This window comes from Hevea brasiliensis, chromosome 13 (assembly GCF_030052815.1).
Source record: "Hevea brasiliensis isolate MT/VB/25A 57/8 chromosome 13, ASM3005281v1, whole genome shotgun sequence".
Lineage (NCBI taxonomy): Eukaryota > Viridiplantae > Streptophyta > Magnoliopsida > Malpighiales > Euphorbiaceae > Hevea > Hevea brasiliensis.
This window is the reverse complement of record NC_079505.1, coordinates 71,261,447-71,284,591: the sequence shown is the minus strand read 5'-3', so window position 1 is coordinate 71,284,591 and position 23,145 is coordinate 71,261,447. Positions and strand designations below refer to the sequence as shown.

Genomic DNA, 23,145 nt, shown 5'->3' with positions numbered 1-23,145 from the left:
TAGCAGATACTTTGAGTAGAAAATCTTCTGGCAGCTTGGCACACATATCAACGGAGAAGAGACCATTGATTTAAGAAGTACATGAGTTGATGGATCAATGTCTGATTTTAGATCTTTTTGATGAGGGGGTATTATTGGCCCATTTTTCAATGATACCAGACCTGCGAGATAGAGTCAGAATTTCCCAGCACAGAGTCCAGCAATTGATGAAGATCATAGAAAGAGTACAGCAGGGTGAAGGTGGTGAGTTTGGATTTGCCAATGATGGCGCCCTTATGCAAGGTTCCAGGATATGTGTGCCCGACGTGGACAATCTCATAAATGAAATCATGTGAAAGGCACATTATACACTATACAATGTCCACCCAGGCTCCACCAAGATGTACCATGATGTGAAAGATAGCTACTGGTAGAATGGCATGAAGAGAGACATAGTAAACTTTGTGTCAAAGTGCTTGACTTGTTAGAAGGTGAAGTTTAAACACCAGAGGCCGTTAGGGAAGCTGCAAGAACTCCCTATCCCATAATGGAAGTGGGAAATAATTACTATGGATTTTGTGACTGGGTTGCCTCGTACCACACGGGGATATGATTCGATATGGGTAATTATAGACCGTCTAACTAAATCAGCTCATTTCTTGCTTGTGAAGACCACATATTCTGTTGCACAGTACGCCCGGCTCCATATTCGAGAAATAGTCAGATTGCATGGAGTTCCTGCTTTCATAATATCTGACAGAGGGCCCCAGTTCACTTCTCGATTTTGGAGGAAGTTGCAGGAGGCACTTGGCACACAGTTAAACTTTAGTATCGCTTTCCACCCTCAGACAGACGAGCAGTCCAAAAGGACAATTCAAACACTGGAAGACATGCTTCGCATATGTGTTTTGGATTTTGGAGGTCAATGGGATGATCAGCTACCCTTGGTGGAGTTTGCATACAATAACAGTTATCATTCTAGCATAGGGATGGCACCTTATGAGGCACTATATAACAGAAAGTGTAGGTCTCCTCAGTGCTGGATGGAAATGGGAGAAGCGAAGGTGCAGGATATAGACCTAGTGTAGTACACTTTAGAGATGGTTCCTTTACTCAGGGAACGATTAAAAACAGCTTTCAGTAGGCAGAAAAGTTATGCAGATCCCAGACGGAGGGATGTGGAGTTTGTAGTAGGCGATTACGCATTCGTAAAGATTTCTCCGATGAAGGGAGTCATGAGATTTAAAAAGAAGGGCAAGTTGGCACCTCGATATATTGAACTTTTTGAGGTTACTGATAGAGTTGGAGCAGTTGCCTATCGGTTGGAGTTACCACCCAACTTTTCTCATGTTCATCCTGTATTTCACATCTCCATGCTCAGGAAATACATACTTGATCATTCTCATGTGTTACAACCGGATATAGTAGAGCTAAAGGAAAACTTGACGTTTGAGGAGCAACCTGTAGCCATAGTGGACTACCAAGTGAGACAGCTAAGATCAAAACAGATCTCTATGGTTAAGGTTTTATGGAGGAGCTAGTTAGTGGAAGAGTGCACCTGAGAGTCAGAGCAGGGCATGCGCAGTAAGTACCCTTATCTATTTAATGTGTAATTCTGATATTTTATTCTTCCTTGTATAAAATTCGAGGACGAATTTTCTGTAAGAGGGGAAGAATGTAACACCTCTAATTTTTAAATTAATTATTTTATTGATAGATGTTAATATTTTATTTTGTTTAAATTTTAGAAAATTATTTGAAATTTTTCGGATTTTAGAAATTGGGTTCGATTTTCTGAAAATATAAAACTTTGATGATTTTTAAAAATTAATTTAAAGACCACATGGCAAAACTAAAAATATATTTGGACTCTACGAATTTTTCTAAGTTTTTTAAAATTTTTCGAAATTTTTGGGCCTTGTTTTCGGTACCAAGACAGAGTAAAAATTCAAAATTTTGTATCATGAATCAAACCGATCAAATTGAACTGAACTGAATCAGACCAGTTGAATCGGTCCGACCGAATTGAACTGAACCTGATCAGATCATTCGAATCAGACTGGCCCTCTTCCTCTTTTTCTTTTCTCTTCTGCGCATTCGCGACGCCTTCTCTCTCTCTCTCTCTCTCTCTCTCTCTCTCTCTCTCTCTCTCTCTCTCCCATTTTCTCTCTCCTCCCTCCACCCCTCACCGGCTAGCCACCGCCCCAGCCTCCCCCACATGCCGGTGCACCTCCAGGCCACCTCCTCGCCGCCGGCCGACGCTCCAGACGGCCGAAAACGTCGCGCAAAGTCCTCCCTGCGCGCGGGCGTCGTTTCTTCTTCCCGGGCCGATTTTGGCCGATCCGGCCACCAATCGGATCGAGTCTTGTGCCAAACCTCATCTACACCTCGAGAGCTTTCCATAGACACCAAGAATACCAAAATCTATCGAGCAGTTTGCCCAATTTTTGTCCGACAAATTTTAGCTCATTTTGACTTTTGGGCTAAATTTTTCGCAAACCGTGAACCCCACGAGAAAACCAAGAGTACCAGAGTGCTCCACTCGTTGAGAGCTTCGTGGCAATACCAATTTCAAAATTTTCCTGCACCGTTTTTTGGTGGGTCCCATGAAACTTCATAGTGTTTTTTCGAGTACTAAATGAGCTTAGAAAATTCCGTAAAAATTATATACTAACCCCTGTGTTGTGGGCTTCATGTAGGTACCTTCAATTCATGGAAATTCAACGGTTGCCTAGATCTGTAAATTTCAGGCTGGACAAACAAGCTACCGAAAAAGTCTTGGAATTGGGTCAAGATTTTGGCTACCCCACCATTTTCAGATGTCCCGAGGGTGTTCCCAGGGTTGGAATTGGCATAGGTAAACCCGAACCTTACTTTTCTTTAATTATCTAGTGCTTGAATTGGATTAAAAATCTATAGAATATTCGTGGTAGCTTAGAAAATTATAATTCCTTTTGTATTAGCTTAGTAATATTGCTAAGGACCGCGGGACAAAGTTTAGAATTTTTAGAGCTCATTTGGGTAGTTTTTGCAAAAGGGTTAATTATAAGGATTAAACTGTAATTTTTCATATTGTGATTGTTGACTGTTTGGATGGGCCCAGGAGGGGCTATGTGATGTGATTGAGTTGTTGATATATGATTTGTGGATATAGAAGTGCATTTTGAGCCCTTTTGCAGGTTGGGTAGGTCCTAGGTATAAATGAGACTTTACCAAATTTTTGGCACAGCTTAGGACATCTTTGGTCTTTTCTTAGTTTGTGTTGAGTCAAATGTATTAAATAATTGTAATAAAATTGTCAGGTGAGCCGGGACAGCCTTCCTCCTCCGCCCAGCCGCCACAGTGACTTCGATTAAGTCTGTCAATAAAATATTAATTTTAATTATAATTTCGATATTATTATATGTTCAAACATGCCTATGCATCACTTATAAATATGTATCTATATAGTTAAACACTAGGCATATTTTATATTGCATTCATAATTGTTGAAGTGTCATGGATGTTGTTTGTAGTAATTTGGAGCAGTGTGTGTGCGTTGCATGTGTGTGGTATGGTATTGGATATGGACAGGATGGGTGACACGGCTTGAGAGACACTCGCTGGGACCCGGTCCTTCGGGATAGACACTGCTTGAGAGACACTCGCTGGGACCCCGCATTTGGTTTATTAAGCGAAAGTCCGGCTTGAGAGACACTCGCTGGCAGAGGTATAGGGGATCAGCTTCCATATATTTATTGTTTGACAGTGTTGGGTGTGTGAGTACTTCAAATTGCCTTTTTGCTGTTATGATATAAATTGTATGAAAATTATGAGAATGTTGCATATCACTCCACAGGGTGCATTAGCTTTAGATAGCTATAGAGATTATAATTAAAATTGGTATTTTACTCTCTAAATCGAACGCTCACTCTTGTTCATCTATTTTTTCAGGCTACAGGAGGATTATTTATTGTGGCTAACCTACTCTTCTTCTTTGTAGATCCATTAATAGTATTTAATGTATTTTGTACAATTGAGTTAAATTTTAGACTCCGCATGTGTTAGAAGCATTTATTTTTATTTTGGGTCTATATTATAAAAGTTATGTTGGACCTGTAAAATTATTAACTGTATGCATGATGGTATTGGATGAGGGAGTTGAGCTCCCATTTGAGTTATGATATTTTGATTATGTGGAGGGTGAGCTGAGCTTCCCAATTTATTATATATTGTGTTTACAGGTCGGACGAGTAAAAAACTCCCCATTAAATTGTTCATTTTATGGTCGGACTTTGTCCGATTAAATTCTTGAAATTGGGCCCAAATAGACCTTAGAGTTGGGTTGAGGAATAATTAGGCTTACTACGGGTCTCGAGGGCTTTAGGCTGGCCTAGGTCCTAGTGCCAGTCCAGCCCATAAGTTGGGTCGTGACATGTACAATCTTTAACATAAGTGAGAAATTTATGGAGGACATGAGAGATAATCCCATATTTTATATCTATAATTATTATTTAAATCTACATACACTTAAAGAAATTATATACTATGTTTATCATTATCTTTTATATTATACATAATTTTGGAAAAAATCAATTGTCCATGTGCAACAAAAATTGTGTTAAAACTAGCAATTTTTAATTCCTATCAAGACTTTTCATCTTAACTGATCTCAATCATGATGAGCATTATAATAATTATATTTTTTGCAATGCTAAAAGAGCAAAAAAAATAAAAAAATTAAACAAGTTAGAAAAAAAAATTTGTAAGTAAATATTGCCATGTAATATTTATGGAAAATTAAAGGAGCAAATTTGTGTTTACTTAGTAATTGCAATTTATTGTCATTATAAAATTAATAAACCCCAATCTCAAATAGTCTCCAATAAAAGATAATTCATAAAAAAAAAACCTCAAAAATTTCCAATTAACTAAATATAATTACAAAAGCAGCATATACAAATTAAATCAACCAATATAAGTACACTTACTAACTTCAAGTATAAATGTACTTATATTTATGGTGATGTGTATTTTGTTAGTCTCTCTTGTATTTGCCTTTCCAATAGAAGCTCCAACTAGTAATGAGTATTCGGTTCAAACCGAATCCAATCAAATCATGAAAACCGAATTATATATTTTAAAAATCGAATTAAACCGAATCGAAATAAATGAAAAATTGAATCAAACCAAATTGTTCTATTTCAATTCGGTTCAGTTCAAACCGATCGATTTTATTTTTTATTGATTTTTTAATTTAGACTTAATTTTCAAGTTATTTAGTCTAAATTTGACATTGATTTAAACCTAACAACCATTAATCAATTAAATTAAACAATTCATATATATAAAATTACATATAATTTATAAATTTTCCATAAAAATAAATCAATTCAAAAATCAATAAAACTATTTAGTTCGATTCATTTAATCAATTTTTTTTCAAAAACTGAATCGAACCAAAATAACAAAAATTTTTATAATATAAATCCGAACTGAATTATTTTAAAAATCAAACTGAATTACCGAATTAAAGCAGTGCGATTCAATTTATTCGGTTTGAACCGAATAATGCTCAGCCCTAGCTTCAACTTTAAATATATTCTCCTTCTTCATCCAAATCAAATATATATATTGATTATGGTTTATCATGTTCTTATAGCATTAGTAAATTTCCTTTCTGGTTAACATTCAAATTTAACGTCTTCTCAGATTTTGAACAACTATGATGTTCCTGATCCATGCTCATTCTTGGAACTGGACATTGAGTCTTTCTTGTAGGATTCACTGTGACACAAATGTAAGTTGAGCTGTTCTTGTTTCTTTCCATTGTCCAAAAAAAAAAAAGACAAAAAAAAAAAAACTCTCAAACGGACACACACACACACACACAGTCTGAGGTTAAGAGTTTAGACTTGTTGAATATGCAGCATGCCAATGTTACTACCCTACTCTTATGCATGTTTGCCTGGAAGAAGAGATTTTTTGCAGTCCAACACCTGCAGGAGAGAATTAATTGGCCAGCTTAGGCAAAATACCATGGAAATTGCACTTTCATTTTTGTGTAGAATTCTGCCAATGTAACATGCATCACGAGTATCATAAATGATATGCAATTTCGTAGTACAGCTTCTCAAGATCCAGTTCAATCAGATATTAAGTAAAAATATTCCAAAAAGAATAATCCCTAGCTTTGCCAATACCACAAGCAAGCTTCAAGAGAGTTTAAATGAGCGGTTCAAGGATCTGATATACAACTAACCTACTCGTATTCCCCCCTTTAAGCAGAATCATTAAGATCACTGCAGCATTGATAATAAAAAAGCCAATCAAATTTAAAGCTGTAAATTGCTGAAAGACCAAGAGTTATAGTTTTTACACTATTATTGCATTTGGTTTTCAATGCTTTTGTTAAACTGCAAAAGAAGCCTTCTGGCTTGAAATACAACCATTCTTCTACAAATTCACTATCTCACTTGTTAGACAGCTCCATCTGCAGAAAAATATAATCCTGAAAGATGTAAATATAAATCACACCGCTTGCAATACAAAGAAACTATGAAGAAAATATCTATTTAAATAAATTCATGTAACAGTTGTACGCTGTGCCTGGGTTATCTATTCACAGCAAAAATAACACAGTAGCTTATAATAAACGGCACAAAAGAACAACAAAATGGAAACACAGACCACCTTACTTGTCAGTCACAACACAATCATACAACAGGACCTGCTACTGTCTCCCACATTGGCGGTAGTAGGGGGACAAAAAAATGCAAGCATAAGCATATGTATGAATATATATAATGCAAGATATATTGAATACAAGGATAGGAAAAAGAGGGAAAATATAGTTTTCTTTCACATGCTTGGTAGGAAAGAAAAGTGAAAGGAAATAAAATATGTTTCAGCATTATACCTTTATGAGCTCAAATGGAATATCAATATTGTCATAAGAAGAGGTAGATTTATAAACTCTAAGACCAATCAAACTTCCTCTTCCTTACATTTTCTGCTCTTGCACCCTAATTTTTTTAGAGGATGAGGAAACATGTGCCCAGCCACCCAACAGTGCTATCAAAGGGGCGTCTAAGGCACAAGGTGCATCAGGCCCAAGGGTCCATGCCTCCAAACCTCAAAGGCGGGTGACTTCTGTTTGGGACAAAGTTTTTAGAGGTAAAAAGTATGGTAAAGTAGTGAATTTATTTGGAAGAAAGGTTTTTTTAAAGGGCGTAAGGTTTTTGGAGGTTTTTAAACCTTCAAAAACCTCACTTTTTCAACCCACCAAATTGGTGGATTGAGGAGATTTTGATACCTTATCTTCCATTATTTTACCTTACCTTACTTAAAAAAAAAAAAAATCTCTATACACTCTATCTAAACATATTGAGGCACACACCTACTAACAGAGGCACCAGGCCCAAAAAATTCAAGCCTCATAAACCTTCACCTCTTGTGAGCTTTCTCATACCTAGAGGCCACCACCAAGTACCAACAGACTCGAAATGTCATGATCTATCAGAATCCAATACCGATGCCCTTGATAGTTGTCGGAAGTTTCATCTCCATCACCAGAAAAATGTTGTTAGAATGCCACTCATAGGTCACCCACTGCAGATCTTTCCATTTTTTAATAGGTGTCATCTTTGCCTTGTTTGAATTTCTTTTGTTTTCTCTCCTCTACCCTAGCAACTGCTTTGTTCTCAGCCATGCTCTATTTTATTTTTTTAACATTCTGACCCTGTTTTTAGTATCGGGCCATTGCTGTTCTGCTCTGGTGTTTTTTTTTTTTCAATTTTTTCTTTGAATTTCTTACCTTTTCTGCTCTTTTTCTATTTGGAGAATTTTTGACCCAGTTTTGATCTTGAATTTATTCTCTTTTTTTTTTTAATTTTTTTTATAAATTTCCAGCCCTGTTTTTAAATTTTTGATAATCTTTTTTAAAAAATATGAGCGTATATTCAATTTTTTCAAAGTAGTTAATTTGTTGTATATTCATTTTTTTCAAAGTAGTTAATTTGTTTACTTAAAGCTTATGTCATGGAATTTCTTTTTTCAATTTGTTTTGAAAATATTAATTTCTTTTTTTTTTTTCTAAAGGTTGAAATTTGAATAGTAATTTCTTAAATCTATTACGAAATTTCGTAATATTGAATTTTTATAAAAATTTATTTCTTTGCACCTCATATCACTCAGTCGAGTGTCTTGCGCCATGCACCTAGGCTACAAAACCCCTTAAAGCTTTAGTGCACCTTGCGCTTTTAATAATTATGCCACCCAAGCAATCAATACTTTCTATTTGTTAAATTCTCAATTTTCTACAATACCAATCATGGAAAATTAGTTTCTACACTCTACTTCCCCACCAACTTTTCCATCTTTCTTTTTTGTTCCACTATGCACATTGTCAGATCAGAACTCAATCATTTGACAACAAACACAGTCACATGAATCAATTGCTTGCAGAGAAAAACTCAGTTCATGCATTGACCAATGAAAATTAAATATTAATCAACCTTATGGCATGGGTTAATTAAATCATCATTCACATTTTGATGTTGTCAAGCTGTTAACTGCCTGTGTTACTTATTCTATCATACTCTCCAAGTCCACAGACAAAGTTCTAGTTATCTATTCCCAAAAGTTGGCAGACTAACTGAGATTAGTCATTTCCAAAAGATCATTTCCAGCAATTGCAGTCTGAAGAAATGATAATATATCCTTTCTGTTCAGCTAATCTTATAAAGGTATTATTGCATTTTCAGAGGGAAGAAAGATCCTATAGATATGATCAATTTATGATCCTATAATATCTATCCATATTTGATCTATTTGCTAGAATTCAAGCATCAATGTTGGTGAGGAGAAAAAAATCAAACCAAAGGGACCACTCAAATACTAATATTATGGACATAAATAATATCCGCAAGGAATTGTTTTCAAATAATAAAACAAATCAAATTTACCACTCTAGCTCGAACAATATCCCTCAATCCAGCTACTGATACATCATAAACTGAGAACCGAATTGAGGATGCAATTAAATGAACAATCAATTAAACCAAATAAAAAAACAAAAGCAATCACAATCCTCCACTCACATTATCTAATTTTCTCTTTCCCTGAGCTTCTCCTTGCTGCTTCCTTAACCTTCTCAATGTATCCTTCAATTGGGGGAGTCAGGGTCGCCATGAACCTGTTCACTGGAAAAGGCGTCAAATCTGGAACCAAAGCAGCCTGCTTCAACTTCTCTGGCAATGCCTCAATGGCCTCCTTCTTCAACCTCAACAGGGTCGACTCTGCTGCTTGTCTGGCCCTGTGCTTCCTCATCAAAACTCTGCTATACTCCTTGGCCAATCTCTTCCCATCCTCCTCAGTCAGCTCATACTTGGGTATCTTATCCACATCCACCAATCCAAGAGCTATAAGGTCCAATCCAGGAGTTCCCATGATCATCGGCTCATCAGGAACTCCCATGGATTGCCTGCCTCCTTTCTTGAGAATTTCTTTCTCGCGCTTCCTCTCCTGGCTTTCAAGCCCCAACTTCTCGCGCTCGGCTTCACGCGCTCGTTCTTTGGGTTTGAGGAAACGAACTGGGGTAGGGGCATTGATGCATTCCTCGTACAAACGGTACTTCTCGGCGTCTTGACGCGAGAATGAAGGTGACTTAGAAGGATCTTGATCTTTGGAGCCTTTCTTAGCGGATATTTTGTTGCGTTTCTTGGGTTGACCATCTTTCATTTTGGCCTTGCCTTTGGCTGTTCCGCTCACAGAACATCGTTGGATGAATTGGTGGGCTAGTGGCGACAGAGGTCTAGCTCTTGTGATTCGAAACATTCTTCTTCTTCTTCTTCTGTTTTCTCTATCAAATTCAATTGTTTAGGGGTTTTTATTATCGTCTGATCAAAGGGTTGGTAATTGGGTGTATTTGTGTTTCTGTTTGGCTGTATTTGTGTTTCTGTTTGGCCAGGAAGAAATTGAGGGATTTGCAGAGTGTGGACTTCCAGTAGTTACAGTGACAGAACGAAATGAAAGAATTAGGGTTTTAGCCATAAATGGGCCGGGTTTGTATGGATCCTACTACGTTCTTTGGCCCATAATAAAAATAATATATTTCAATAAAAAATAATTCTCCTCACTCGGTACTCATATGACTTCCACTATAACCGGTGCGTTTTGTTGAGGGCGACAGGAGATCTCGAATAGAGAACCGGCCAATCATCAGCCTCAGCAGTCAGCAGAAGTCCTGAAGTAGACACTTCCCTTATTGCTCTTCTTAATTTTCCTTTCTAAAACCCTAATAAATTTCACCAATTTCACATCCTCATTCCAATTTTCCTTCCAATTAAAGAAATTGTGATTCGATTCCTAGGGTTCTCTTTGTTAGGTATTTTCTTGAATTATTAAAAGCAACCAGTAGGGGGAATCGTCGCGTGGCAAAATGTTGGGTGGTTTGTACGGTGACCTCCCTCCCCCCTCGTCGGCGGAGGAGGATAAATCCGCTACCAACTCGTCCACGGTCTGGTCGAGCAGCACCTTGATGGCGCCGCCAACCCTCCGCAAACCTTCCGTAGCGTTGGCGACGCCGCAAACCATCCTAAAGTCCCAAAACAAGACGAAAGGCCAAAACTCTGCATCCAAAAACATAACGTCCCCAGCAGTGGCGCCGGTTCCCACTGTGCTGCCGGAAGAGCCTGCGCAACCGGCGCTCGTGGGGGTTACTTCTGTGGTAATTGAGGAGTATGATCCAGCGAGGCCGAATGATTATGAAGAGTATAGGAGAGAGAAGAAGAGGAAAGCATTGGAGGCCGAGAGAATGAGGGAACTTGAGAGGAGGAGGCAAGAGGAGGAGGAGAGAGAAAGGAGGGAGAGGGAAGAGAGGGACAGGGAAAGAGAGAGGGACAGAAATATTTCAGGGGAAGAAGCTTGGAGGAGGCGCGCAGCGATGAGTGGTGCTGTCCCAAGGTCGCCATCACCCCCAAGTAACGGTGAGAGATTTACTATTGGGAAGTCGGAAACTGGTGGATTGGGGGTTGGTGCAGGTGGACAAATGACTGCTGCGCAAAGGATGATGGCAAAGATGGGTTGGAAGGAGGGACAAGGTCTTGGGAAACAGGAGCAGGGGATCACAACACCATTGATGGCAAAGAAGACTGATCGTAGAGCTGGAGTGATTGTGAATGCTAGTGAGACAAAACCAGAGAAGAAGGTGAAGAGTGTGAATTTCAATGGACCACCTACTCGGGTTTTGATGCTCAGGAACATGGTATGTATGCATTCTGTATTATTTGGTGTGCAGGTGTTTGAAAACCATCCAGAATTACTGCTTGTGGTCCTATGAAAACCCATCTTTACTCAACTTATCTAAATGGTTGCAACTAGGATATCCGACTAACATTTAGTTATTCTGAAAAGTAATTTCTGTTATTTCTGAAATACGCAAGGAATAATATGCACGTTAAAAGGAAACTTTAACGAAATGAAACTAATTCAAGTTTAGTAATAGTTTTTGCAGTTTCTAGTGCCTCGTCAATCTGTTTCATTTATTTGTGTTAATTTTCTTCTTTAGTAGGCACCAAAGTCTGTCCAATAATTAAATCAACCGTCGCTATTGTTGCTGCAATACTAAGAGGTTCACTGATGTCAGGCATAGTTTTCATCTGGTAAACATTAGGGACTTGACTAACTTCTTTTTGTGTTTCTGTAGCCTAAGTAGCCAGGTGATCGATAAAGGTGCATAATGGTTATTGTTACTTTTTTTGTTGGGGGGCGGGGGGCGGGGGGAGAAGTGGTTGAATTTGGGACAGCACAAGAGTGTGATACATTTAGCTATTTAAGTGAATTGATAATTCAGTGAGTAATGATGTGTCTGTCATAGTGTAGTCATAAGCGCAAAAAGCACTAACTAAAGCATAGCTACAAATAGGAAAGCGCATTTAGTGAAGCAAGGGCTTTTTGTGCTTAAAGCGCAAAGCGGATAGTGCCTCAACTTCAAGGCCAACATTGGAAGATGTTGAGACTGATTTAGATAAAGATTTTGATGGTAATGGATCTTATTTTGGAGATAAGATGGAAGTGTTGAGGATTTTGATGCGAAATCTAGTGAAGTGCTTTGGGTTGTGACGATGAATTTGATTGCTAAAAACTTTTGAATGTTTTCTCTTAAAGAGTTTAAATTTTATATAAAAGACTATTTTGTTTGCATATTATATTATTAGTTAATTTTTAATAGTTTTGCCCTTCAATTAAGCGAGCGCTTTTTTGCGCTTTGTGTTTTAAGCGATGGGTTGATGCATCACTTTAAGTGCACCTTAGGCTTTTAACTACCTTGGTTTGTCAGTATTGTTGCTGCAGTGTTCACTCAGATTAGACGTGGTATTAGCCTGGTAAAGTAATCATTAGGGCATTGCCTAGTGTGTGTGCACGTGTGTGTGTGTTTTTTTCCCCATGTTAAGGATTATGTAGGTAGGTGATTCTTGAAAGGAGCATGGTGGTTATCATCTCTTGTTTATTGCATGGTGGTTATCATCACTGGTTTTTTACTATTGACTGCTATAGTGCAAGAGTGCAAACCTATATAAACTGTACAAAAACAGGATCAGCTATAAATGTGACAGAACAATTTAGGCATTTTGTTAATTTACTAATGGAGATTAGGCTATAAGGGCATTTAGGAGCAAATAAAACTGAAGTTTAAGGAATGGAAGAGAAAGGATGAGCTTCCCCAACTGAAGTGATATTAGAAAGAGTTGAAGGAGAAATAAGGGTAGAAAAGAGGTTTCATTACTAGAGATGTGGTTAGAAGCTTCTGAATCTAGGATCCACAGTCCAATAAATGACTGGTTTGGACAAGAGGAGGAATTACCAGATCGGTCAGCAAACATAAGGGATGAGGATGACCGTTGTTTGAAGTCAAAGTGGATGATGTAATTGATTTGTTGTGTTAGGTATTCTTCCATCAACATTGGATTGTGCTATAAGAGCAGGATGGGCGGGACGACCAATGTTAGGAGGTTGGTTGTAGTGTGAGGATCGCCCATCAAGGGTGAAACAAGTATCACGAGTATGGTCTCCTCTGTAGCAATAAGTACAATGTGATTCCAAGGTTTGACCATGAAGGCAAAAAAAGCGTCATGTGTGTGACTGCCTTTATTACAATAAGTACAGTGTGATTTGATCCTTGGCCTTCCCTTTTTTGAGATCCATTATGTCCCTGTTGATTACTAGACTGTACATCCAACACGGATGAGTTGGTGGGTTTTATATTAGTGATATTATTTGTAGTCGGGGAGATGCATAAGAGTCGGGTGGGCAGAAACATCATTTAGGGTAGGAATGACTGGACTAGTCAAGATTTGGTCCTGTCAAGGCTAGGACCCTGAAAAATTTGTCCCTCTGTTGGTCAATGAGACTATCTGTGAATGGCATATGAGAATTGAATTCATCCTTAAATGTTTCTGCTTGACCGAAATAGCTTGCAGTGTCTTGATGATTCTGCTGCAAGTGGACAAGGTCTGATGCAACCTTATATATGCTTTGAATATTATTTGCATATTGTGTTTTAGCTTTAAGCCAAACCCTACAATGGGTTTTATGGGACTAAAAAATGGTGAGCAGCTTAGGGTCGAGAGAAGGCCATATGAGACTGCATAATTGTGCATCAATTTTTATCCAAGTCATCCGATCAGTAGCGACAATATCACTAGAGTTTTTGACTAGATGATCATCATACCCTTGTCCTATAAACCATAATTCTACAATGCAACTCAAGATTTAAAATTACTGCTACCTTGTAATTTAACATTAGTAAGTGTGAACTAGATCTAGCAAATGAGAATTGGGGTTTAGAGTTTTTAGCACCTGTGCCAGAAGAGGCCATCTTATCAGTCATGTTTGGGCAGTCGATAATCTTGATTTAAAACAAGTTTAAGAGCTGAAACTGAGGTAGTAATAAAAACGATGCAGTAGAAACACCAACACCCAATGCAATCCAGAATAATAGAGGGCAGTAGAAACAACAATAACCCAAGGAAACCAGAAACCAAGGCAAAGCAAAAAGAAAAAAAAAAAGGTCAAACCAAGGCAAGTTTGCTGTGAGAAACCAAGGAACCCAGAAATGAGGAAGCAGAACTGAGATCCAACTTAAGAAGGCTGAGGATTCAAGTGACACAAGTGATGAGTATCAGCTGGCTGGAGGCACCTCTCCAAGGCAAGACGATCAGTCAAATTTGGGCCAGAAGATGGCAGCTGACGCTCTCTTACATGCCAATGTGTGGGATAGAGGGCAGAGCTTGCGGTGGCACAAGGGAGCAAAGGACTAGTTTTCCAATGACGAGCTTTTGGGGACAAGCTGGTTGGTAGCCTGCAATGCTGATGAGGAGGGTGGTGATGTTAGAAGATCTTTCTCACCCTACTAACTTGAAAGGCAGTGGATAAACAAAGGAAGAAATTATGACCCGACTCTGATACCATGTGGAAAATGAAGAAGAAGAAGAAGAAACAAAAGAAAATTGGTTGATTACTCCCTCTAGCCTCTGGGTATATATACTGTTACACATGAACCAAGAATGTCATGTTACACATTTACAACACATATTTACAGACATAAACAAAACACACAAATCTCAACACTAATTCACTCAATCGCAACTCAATCACAATACTCAAATCACTCAATCACAACTAGCATTCTAACAGCTCATTCAGATCACTAGAGTAAAATTGTTATATTTTATGTTTTTGGAAGTTTTAGGATTATTTGTTGTGATAATTTTGGGGAAGTAACATTTGTAGGGACCCGATTAAAATATTGTTTGCTTGTTTAACACCTTGATAGTGGGATCTGTTATCGTGTTCGCCTAATTGTGTGTCCTTGGGTAATTGGAGAAGGAAACTTAAGACCATAATGTCTTGTGGGGGAGGTTATGCCCAAAGACATGGGAATGATCTAGGAAAATTTTTTCCCTGAAGACTGAAGAGGCTATCGACCTGGTGATAAGTGTAGAAAAGAATTGTGAAATAGGTGGATTATCATGAAAAATAAGTTTCATATACTTAGAAATTTATGTTAAATATCCTTTTGACATTTTTTCTAGGTTATGGCCTAACTTTCGAAGACTTGTTTGCTATGAAAACGGAAGGATACTGTTGTGTACAACAATATACAAGGGGTGGGAGATGATGAGGAACATTATGCACTGAATGTTTGTGAAGGAGTGCCATCCTCTTTATCATAATCTTTTGCTAAATGTGAATCCCTAGATAGGGACAGAGGGTACTTCTATGGATTTCAAATAAATAGTGTCAGGATCAGTTTTCATTTGCAAAAAGCTTTTTCTTTTTAACTTCATATAATTTCTAATAACTTAGATGTCATTGTTTGAGAAAAATGGAATTGAGGATTGATCAAATGAGTGGCTGGCTTTTGATCCCACTTAATTTATGACAAATTGGTTGTTTGTCATATATGCCCCTGAGAGTGCTTGGGATTATTGCTTATCGAAGAAGAAGAAGAAGAAGAAGAAGAAGAAGAAGAAGAAGAGCATGGTAGAAAGCATTTGACATGTTTCACATAAAAAAGATACATTCATAAGTTTGAACAAAAGTGAAAAGATCCTTAATTTCATGGTTTTGATGGTTTGCTATCTGGTTATGCTATTGATGCAAGTACCGCACTTATAAATTCTGCAATCTGTGGGAGTATTGGTGAAAACAGAAACTGCAATCCTGTATCAGCATGGCCTTTCTAATCATCTCTAGTTGAAGAAACCATCAATCATCATAGTGAGTCTTTTTTATATTATGCTGCAGCTGTAATGGAGCTTGTGGTTTGCTGGAATTTTTCTTCAAATGAAAAGCTTTAATTCATGGGATGAGTAGACATCAGTGAGGTTGCAATATGAAGAATGGATTGCTATCTTTTTAGATCCTGTGATTTCTGCAACCCTGATTACTGTCAATACTGTTTCTTTCAAGCTGAATTAGCCATCGACCATTTATGGAAAACCATAGATGACAAGTTAGACGCAATCCTTCTACGGACTGTGGCTCTTCTTCACTCTGAAACTCTGTAATGCCTCTGCTAAAATAGTTGGTGGATCGGTTATTTGAAATTATTGATTGGCTGTCTGCTCCTTCATAGATAAATGAAACACTGGTAAATATGGGTTGTTCTGTCTGCTTTCCTAGCAAAGTTGAGATTCAGTGAGAAAACTTTATTGCATGATTAGCAAGTTAGTTTCTCTCTTTTTGTGCCTTGATTGTTCTAGTGGTGATAAAATTGTATTTGCTACAGTTGTAGTGTGTGCAATGACCTATTTTCTGCCTTGCATCATGTTAATTTATTTAATGACCACTGAGGTGGATTTTTCAATGTAATTTTGTCATTTGAGTTTGTTACAATTTCGTTATCTTTCAGTTCCTTTCTTTGAAAAAAAAAAAACTTATGCATGATAGGCAATTTAGTGTCTTAAAATTAAATGTTGTGTATGTGCTTGATGTTTGATGAAGAAATGGGAGTTTGGGTATTTTTGATGTTTTCATATTCTTGCAGGTGGGTCCTGGTGAGGTAGATGATGAGCTAGAAGAGGAGGTTGGATCCGAGTGCTCGAAGTATGGGACGGTTACTCGGGTTCTCATATTTGAGATAACAGAGCCAAACTTCCCCCGTGATGAGGCAGTCAGAATATTTGTACAGTTTGAGAGATCAGAAGAAACAACAAAAGCATTGATCGATCTCGATGGTCGGTACTTTGGAGGTAATGTGGTTCGTGCAACCTTCTATGACGAGGAAAGGTTCAGTAAGAACGAATTGGCTCCCATGCCTGGTGAAATCCCAGGTTTTTGACAGATGCTTCAATTCAATAGCTTGCCAAATTTTCTTTACTTGGGATAAACTGAAACTTGGAATGGACTCTTGTTTGGGTTCCCAGTTTATCAATGGGGAGAAGTAAACTGTGTTGTAAGTAATTTAGGTTGGAGTTAAAATTGTGCTTCTAACGAAATTAACCATTACTTTAATGGTGAATTGTTACTATTTTATGAACAAGAGAACAGCTTTTGCCCACCCTCTGCTCATGAATCATGAATTCCTTTTATGGATTCTTTAAGGGTAAATTATTATCAATTCTGGAGATTTAATAGAATTAATGAGTATTAATTATTTTATTTCATTCAACGCTTCACCACAAAAGGTACTCAGGATTTGGGGCATTATCAGCAAGAGTTGGATTTGGTGGAGAGGCATTGGGTGCTATATGATCAGCTAGATTGTAGCCATTCAGTAAGGGTAGGTTCTGGGCCTGCCACGGCAAGTAATTGCTAGAAGTGAGCTTAATGGAAAGGTACTGTGTAGCATTTGGTAGAGAGAGAGAGAGAGAGTAGTTGAAGAAGAAGAGAGGTGCACGATGGACGTCTTTCTTGGGGTGCTGTGAGCCAATTTACAGCTCTGATACTATGTGAGGCTAAGCACAGCTTTGGGCAAATGACCCTACTGTATATTGATTTTTTTTTTTTTTTTTGTTAATACTACCGTATATTGATTGTTATCCAATATATATACAAATATATGCAGGTTTGTTAGCAAGTGATAAATATAAGATACATAGGGATAGCTATCCTTATCAGATACATGGTACAGATAGCGATCCCTATGTATCTTATATTTATCACTTGCTAACAAACCTGCATGTATCTTATATTTATCACTTGGTAATAAACCTGCATGTACTTGTATGTATATTTGATGACAATCAATATAAGGCAGGGTCATTTGCCCAAAGCTGTGCTTAGGATCTAGTTTATGTTTACTGTTAAGGCTTAAGATATGGATAACACAGAGCCAAAGGCACGCAATGTAATATAATTTGATTTTTATTTTAACAGGATTTCATATGGTGTAGATGGAGTAGTATGAATGGATGGAAGATAGTTTATAATATAAGCAGCTGCATCAAAGGCGTAAGTCTTAAATTTATGTGGCATAGATGCATGATGTAAAGGAGCTCTTCCAGCCTCGACTATATGTCGGTGCTTTTGTTCAGCACGCCCATTTTATTCGAGTGTGTGAGCACAGGAAACACATTGCATGATACCATCATCAAGAAGATATTTAGAGAGGGCTTGGTATTCATCTCCTCAGTCTGCTTAAAATTTTTTATAGACAGTTCAAAATATTTTTCTACGAAGTGCCTTGGAATTTTTTTCAATAGTAAAAGCAATAAAGGTTTAAGAAATTGGGAAATTTCATTCATTAATAATTTTTTCTAAAACAAGAATGATTTTTGCTGGAGTATTATTTTTGGTAAAAAAAAAAAAAAGAAGAAAACTGTAACAGCCCAAAATTTTAAATTTTATTATTTTATGAGCATTTTTGGTATTTTAATTTTATTTAAATTTTAGGATTTTTTTTGATATTTTTCGGATTTTAAAAATCGGGTTCGATTTTTAGAAAATATAAACTTTGATGATTTTTAAAAATTAATTTAAAGACCACGTGGCAAAACTAAAAATATATTTGGAGTCTACAAATTTTTCTGAGTTTTTTGAAATTTTTTTGAAATTTTTGGACCTCGTTTTCGGTCCCGAGGCAGAGTAAAAATTCAAAAAAATTTTGTATCATGAATTGAACCGGCCGAATCGAACCGGACCGGATCGGACCGATCGAATCGGACCGACCTTTTCTTTTTCTTCTTCCCTTCCCCGCGTGCGTCTGACCTCCTCCCCTTCTCTCTCTCTTTTCTCTCTCCTCCCTCCTCCCCTTGCCGCGCCGCCACCTCCCCTGCCTCCCCACCACGCCGGCGCGCCGCCCCAAGGCCGCCGGCGCAACACTGCAAACTGACGGCTCGAAGCGGCGCGCGTGCGCGCGACCGTTCACCTTCCCGGCCAAAATCCAGCCGATCCGGCCATCAATCGGACCGGGTCTTGTATCTAAATTCATCTACTCGTCGAGAGCTTTCCATAGACACCAAGAACACCGAAATCCATTGAGCAGTTTGTCCAATTTTTGCCCGAAAAGTTTTAGCCCATTTTGATTTTCGGGCTAGATTTCTCGCAAACCGTGAACCCCACGAGAAAACCGAGAGTACCAGAGCGCTCCACTCGTCGAGAGCTTCGTGGGGATATAAATTTCAAAATTTTTCGACACCATTTTTCGGTGGGTCCCGCGGAACTTCGCAATGTTTTTTCGAGTATTAAATGAGCTTAGAAAATTCTGAAAAATTTATGTACTAACCCCCGTGTTGTGGGCTTCGTGTAGGTATCCTCAATTCGCGGAAATTCGACAGTTGTCCGGGTCTGTGAATTTTCGGCCAGACAGACCCGCTACCGGAAAAGTCTCCGAACTGGATTGAGGTTTTGGCTACCCCCCCCCCCCCCCCAATTATCAGACGTCCCGAGCGCGTCCCCGGAGTCGGAATCGGCAAAGGTAAACCCGAACCTTGCTTTTTCGTAATTTTCTAGTACTTGAATAGGATTAAAAATCCATAAAATATTCGTGGTAGCTTAGAAAATTATGATTCTTTTTGCAATAGCCTAGTAATATTGCTAAGGATCGCGGGGCAAAGTTTTAAAATTTTTAGAGCTTATTTGGGTAGTTTTTGAAAAAATGATCAATTATAAGGACTAAATTGAAATTTTACATATTGTGATGGATGATTGATTTGATGGGCCCAGGAGGGGCTGTGTGATGAGATTGAGTTGTGGATATATGGGTTGTGAATATAGAAGTGTGTTTTGGACCCTTTTGCAGGTTGGGTAGGTCCTAAGTATAGGGGAGACTCTGCCGGTTTTTCGGCACGACTTAGGACGTATTTGGTCTTTTCTTGATTGTATTGAGTCATTTGTATTAAATAATTGTAATGTAATTGTCAGGTGAGCCGGGACAGCCTTCTTCCTCCGCCCAACCGCCACAGTAACCGTTGTCAAGTCTGTGAGTAAAATATTAATTTTAATTGTAATTTCACTATTATTATATGTTCAAGCATGCCCATGCATCACTTATATGCATATATCTATCTAGATAAACTTTAGGCACGATTTGTGTTGCATTCATAACTGTGAAAGTGCCATATATGTTGCTGTGGTAATTTGGAGCAGTGTGCGTGCGTTGGCGTGCGTGTGATGTGGTGTGGACTATGGATAAGATGGGTAGTCACGGCTTGAGATCTTCGCTGGGACCCGATCCTTCGGGGGATAGTCACGGCTTGAGTTCTTCGCTGGGACCCCCGATTTGGTTTATTAAGCGAAAGTCCGGCTTGAGTTCTTCGCTGGCACCAGGTTGAATTTAAGAGAGCTGTATAGGAGATCAGCTCCCATATATTATGATTGATATCACTGGGTGTGTGAGTGCTCCAAATTACCTTTATGATGTTATGATGTGAAAATGTTGTTGATGTTGCATTTCACTCTATAGGGTGCATTAGTTTTAGATAGTTATAGAGATTATAGTTAAAATTGATATTTTACTCTCTGAGTCGAACGCTCACTCCTGTTCAATATTTTTTCAGGCCACAGGAGGATATTTTTGAGATTAACCTGCTTTCTTCCTCGCAGGTCGATTATTAACGTTTGTATAAACTTGTTAAATCTTAGGATTTCCGCATGTGTTAGAAATGTTTATTTGATATGGGTCTGTAAACTAAATTATTATTTTGGACCTGTAAACTTAATATTCTATGCATGTTTGATGGATTGGATGAGGGAGCTGAGCTCCCATTTATTTTTATGCTGATGAGTATGTGGAGGGTGAGCTGAGCTCCCCAATTGAGTATTTATTGTGTTTACAGGTCTGGTGAGTCAAAAACTCCCCGTTGAAAGGTCCATTTTATGGCCGGACTGTGACACCCCTTACCCGACTACAGTGTAGCCGAGCAAGTTATGCCACTCAGTGTGCCGGAGCACTCTATTTTATCTGATTTCATTACAGTCCTTGATTTATTTATTCAAAAACTTTATTGAAGATTTAGGCTATTTTTACTTTTATCAAAGTCTAACTAAGTTGGAAATTTCAAAAATTTTAACGATAATCCGACAAAGTGTCGGCTGTAATTTGGACTATGATTCTTACGAACTCGCCAAAGACAATTTCAATATATACTCAATTTCTCAAACTTAATAGTCTCAAAAATTTTCAAACATAATGTATCTCAATACAGTATTCAGATTTCTCAGAAATCTCATTAGATTTTCAATATCTCAATATTCACAAGTATAATCTCATTATAACTCAAATTCAATTCACATACTAAAATACTTACTTTGAATAGCTTCCATAATTCATAGGTTAATTACATGAGTTTATTTTGTACAAGATATACAAATAATTTACAATGTGCTAGGAATGAACAATATACATAACATGTATAAAATGAGCCCTATCTACATGCATTGCTGAGGAGGTGACAATCTTGAACTCTTCTGACACTTCTGCAGATCCGACTCCAAAAATCTCGATCGATACCATCTGGTTTTACCTTTCAAGACTGCGCGAGGAAGCAATTCCATCGCGCTAAGCATTTCTGCTTAGTGGTGCAATAATATAACCAGAAATAATATATACAAGTAAAGAAAGAAATAAATGATAATTCAGATACTCAAGAATCAATTTAATTTGGTATGGTATTTCCAGTATCAACGATCTTATATACTAGTTTGTTTCTCTTTGGAAGTGCTTAGTTTATAACTTTTCAGTAATACTAGCGGGTATATAATTTATTCTATCTGTATTGTATTTCAAGTCCATGCAGTTACGCAATTTATATTTTTGTTATGTTTCTTTTGCTAATCTCTTTTGCTTATTCATTCAATACTTAATTTAATTGTCTCGGATTTTCATTATACTTAACTTAACTTAGCTGAATTGAATAATACTTTAATTGATCGCCCAAGTAACCTATACTAGACGATCGGATGGATAACGTCGTTGGCACCGACACCGCGGTGCCTCGGGCCGTCATACCATGGGACGCAGAACGTCAACCATGTATGCAGTCAGTATGGCTAAAAAGCCATGATATCACATAATCGGGCATAAAAGCCATGAATACGGGCATAAAGCCATGAATACAGGCATAAAGCCTTTCGCAGTACTGCTAACACAATACCCTATTGGCATGCCAAACTATCAAAACCAATCTTGTTAGGTATACTAGGGCATTTGATACTTTAAAATATTAATATATTGTGCTTTATGACTTCATTATTTCATGATAAATTTCAATCATAATTCATACATTCATTTGATCATTTATATGATCACAATTCACATCAATTATCCTTTTATACCATTGTACTCAAAATACTTCTCCTCTTTACAATAATGAAACTAATGTCTCATTCATACATTAATATGGTTTATTTATCCATTCATTATGTTATTCATATTGATCCCAATTCTAAACAATGGTTCACATGTACCATTGTATTCAAAACATTTTTCCTTTCTCCTTTATACATTCAAGAGTCTACTTATGTAATTACAAATTTTATATTTCAAGTTGAGTTACTAATATTTTATGAATTCCATTTGTGATGGGCATATATGCCCTAACTATCTATTCACATCAATTAGGTGACTTATTTTTCATGTTTCAAGTAATCCATGAATATTTCATGGATTTCAAATTTATGGCCTAAATTTCTTTTTAACAATTTTGACTAGGATGCATAGTCCATATTTGTCATACAATTCTAAGCATTTAAGCTTAGAATTGGTTCTAGGTCTTCATCTTAATTCACTAATCATTTTGATTACTATTCACCATACTAGTCAACCAAAATGTTGACCTTTTTATACTTAATGGATATATTAATTCTAATTACACCAAGATCCCACATTTTGAGTTTAACATTTACTAGTATTAATTGCCAATTGCAATTTAAAGTCCCCTAGATGCATTTCTAATTTCAAATTTTGAATTTCAAGTTTTGGTGTCACTATTCACCTCATTGGTCAACAAAAATGTTGACTTTTGCATAGACAATAGGTACATTGGTTTTAACACTCCCGATGTACCACATTTTGCTTTTAAAACTTGTTGGAATCAATTACCAAATCCATTTCCAAGCTTATTTCAAGTTTTCATGTCACTATTCACTTCATTAGTCAACTAAAATGTTGACTTTTGCATAGAAAATATGTACATTGACTTTGGCACTTCAAACATACTACATTTTTCATTTAAAACTTGT

The 23,145-nt window shown here is 37.4% G+C and overlaps 2 protein-coding genes across 4 annotated transcripts; one reads left to right on the top strand and one right to left on the bottom strand.

The window, feature by feature from the left end:
* Positions 1-5,622: 5,622 nt before the first annotated feature.
* LOC110644945 (uncharacterized) lies at positions 5,623-9,963 on the bottom strand. 3 transcript variants are annotated; one of them, XM_058132193.1, is made up of 2 exons: positions 9,060-9,963; positions 5,623-5,957 (listed from the first exon to the last, which is right to left on the bottom strand). In XM_058132193.1, the coding sequence occupies exon 1, from the start codon at positions 9,793-9,795 to the stop codon at positions 9,061-9,063; it is 735 nt and encodes a 244-aa protein (XP_057988176.1). In that variant the 5' UTR covers positions 9,796-9,963; the 3' UTR covers positions 5,623-5,957; position 9,060. The 3 variants fall into 3 exon arrangements, with proteins under 3 accessions (XP_057988176.1, XP_021653617.2, XP_021653616.2); XM_021797925.2 differs by lacking the exon at positions 5,623-5,957 and adding an exon at positions 6,269-6,469; XM_021797924.2 differs by lacking the exon at positions 5,623-5,957 and adding an exon at positions 6,269-6,451.
* Positions 9,964-10,144: 181 nt separating this feature from the next.
* LOC110644939 (DNA-damage-repair/toleration protein DRT111, chloroplastic) lies at positions 10,145-17,083 on the top strand. The gene is made up of 2 exons (XM_021797919.2): positions 10,145-11,224; positions 16,511-17,083. Exons 1-2 carry the CDS (start codon positions 10,400-10,402, stop codon positions 16,802-16,804), a joined length of 1,119 nt encoding a protein of 372 aa, XP_021653611.1. The 5' UTR covers positions 10,145-10,399; the 3' UTR covers positions 16,805-17,083.
* Positions 17,084-23,145: the final 6,062 nt, after the last annotated feature.

Excerpts from the sequence above, each read along its gene's own strand:
- LOC110644939 (XM_021797919.2), top strand. The coding sequence starts at position 10,400 with ATGTTGGGTGGTTTGTACGGTGACCTCCCTCCCCCCTCGTCGGCGGAG. Across the intron at positions 11,225-16,510 it reads TTTTGATGCTCAGGAACATG|GTGGGTCCTGGTGAGGTAGA; the intron begins GTATGTATGCAT and ends ATATTCTTGCAG.
- LOC110644945 (XM_058132193.1), bottom strand. The coding sequence starts at position 9,795 with ATGTTTCGAATCACAAGAGCTAGACCTCTGTCGCCACTAGCCCACCAA.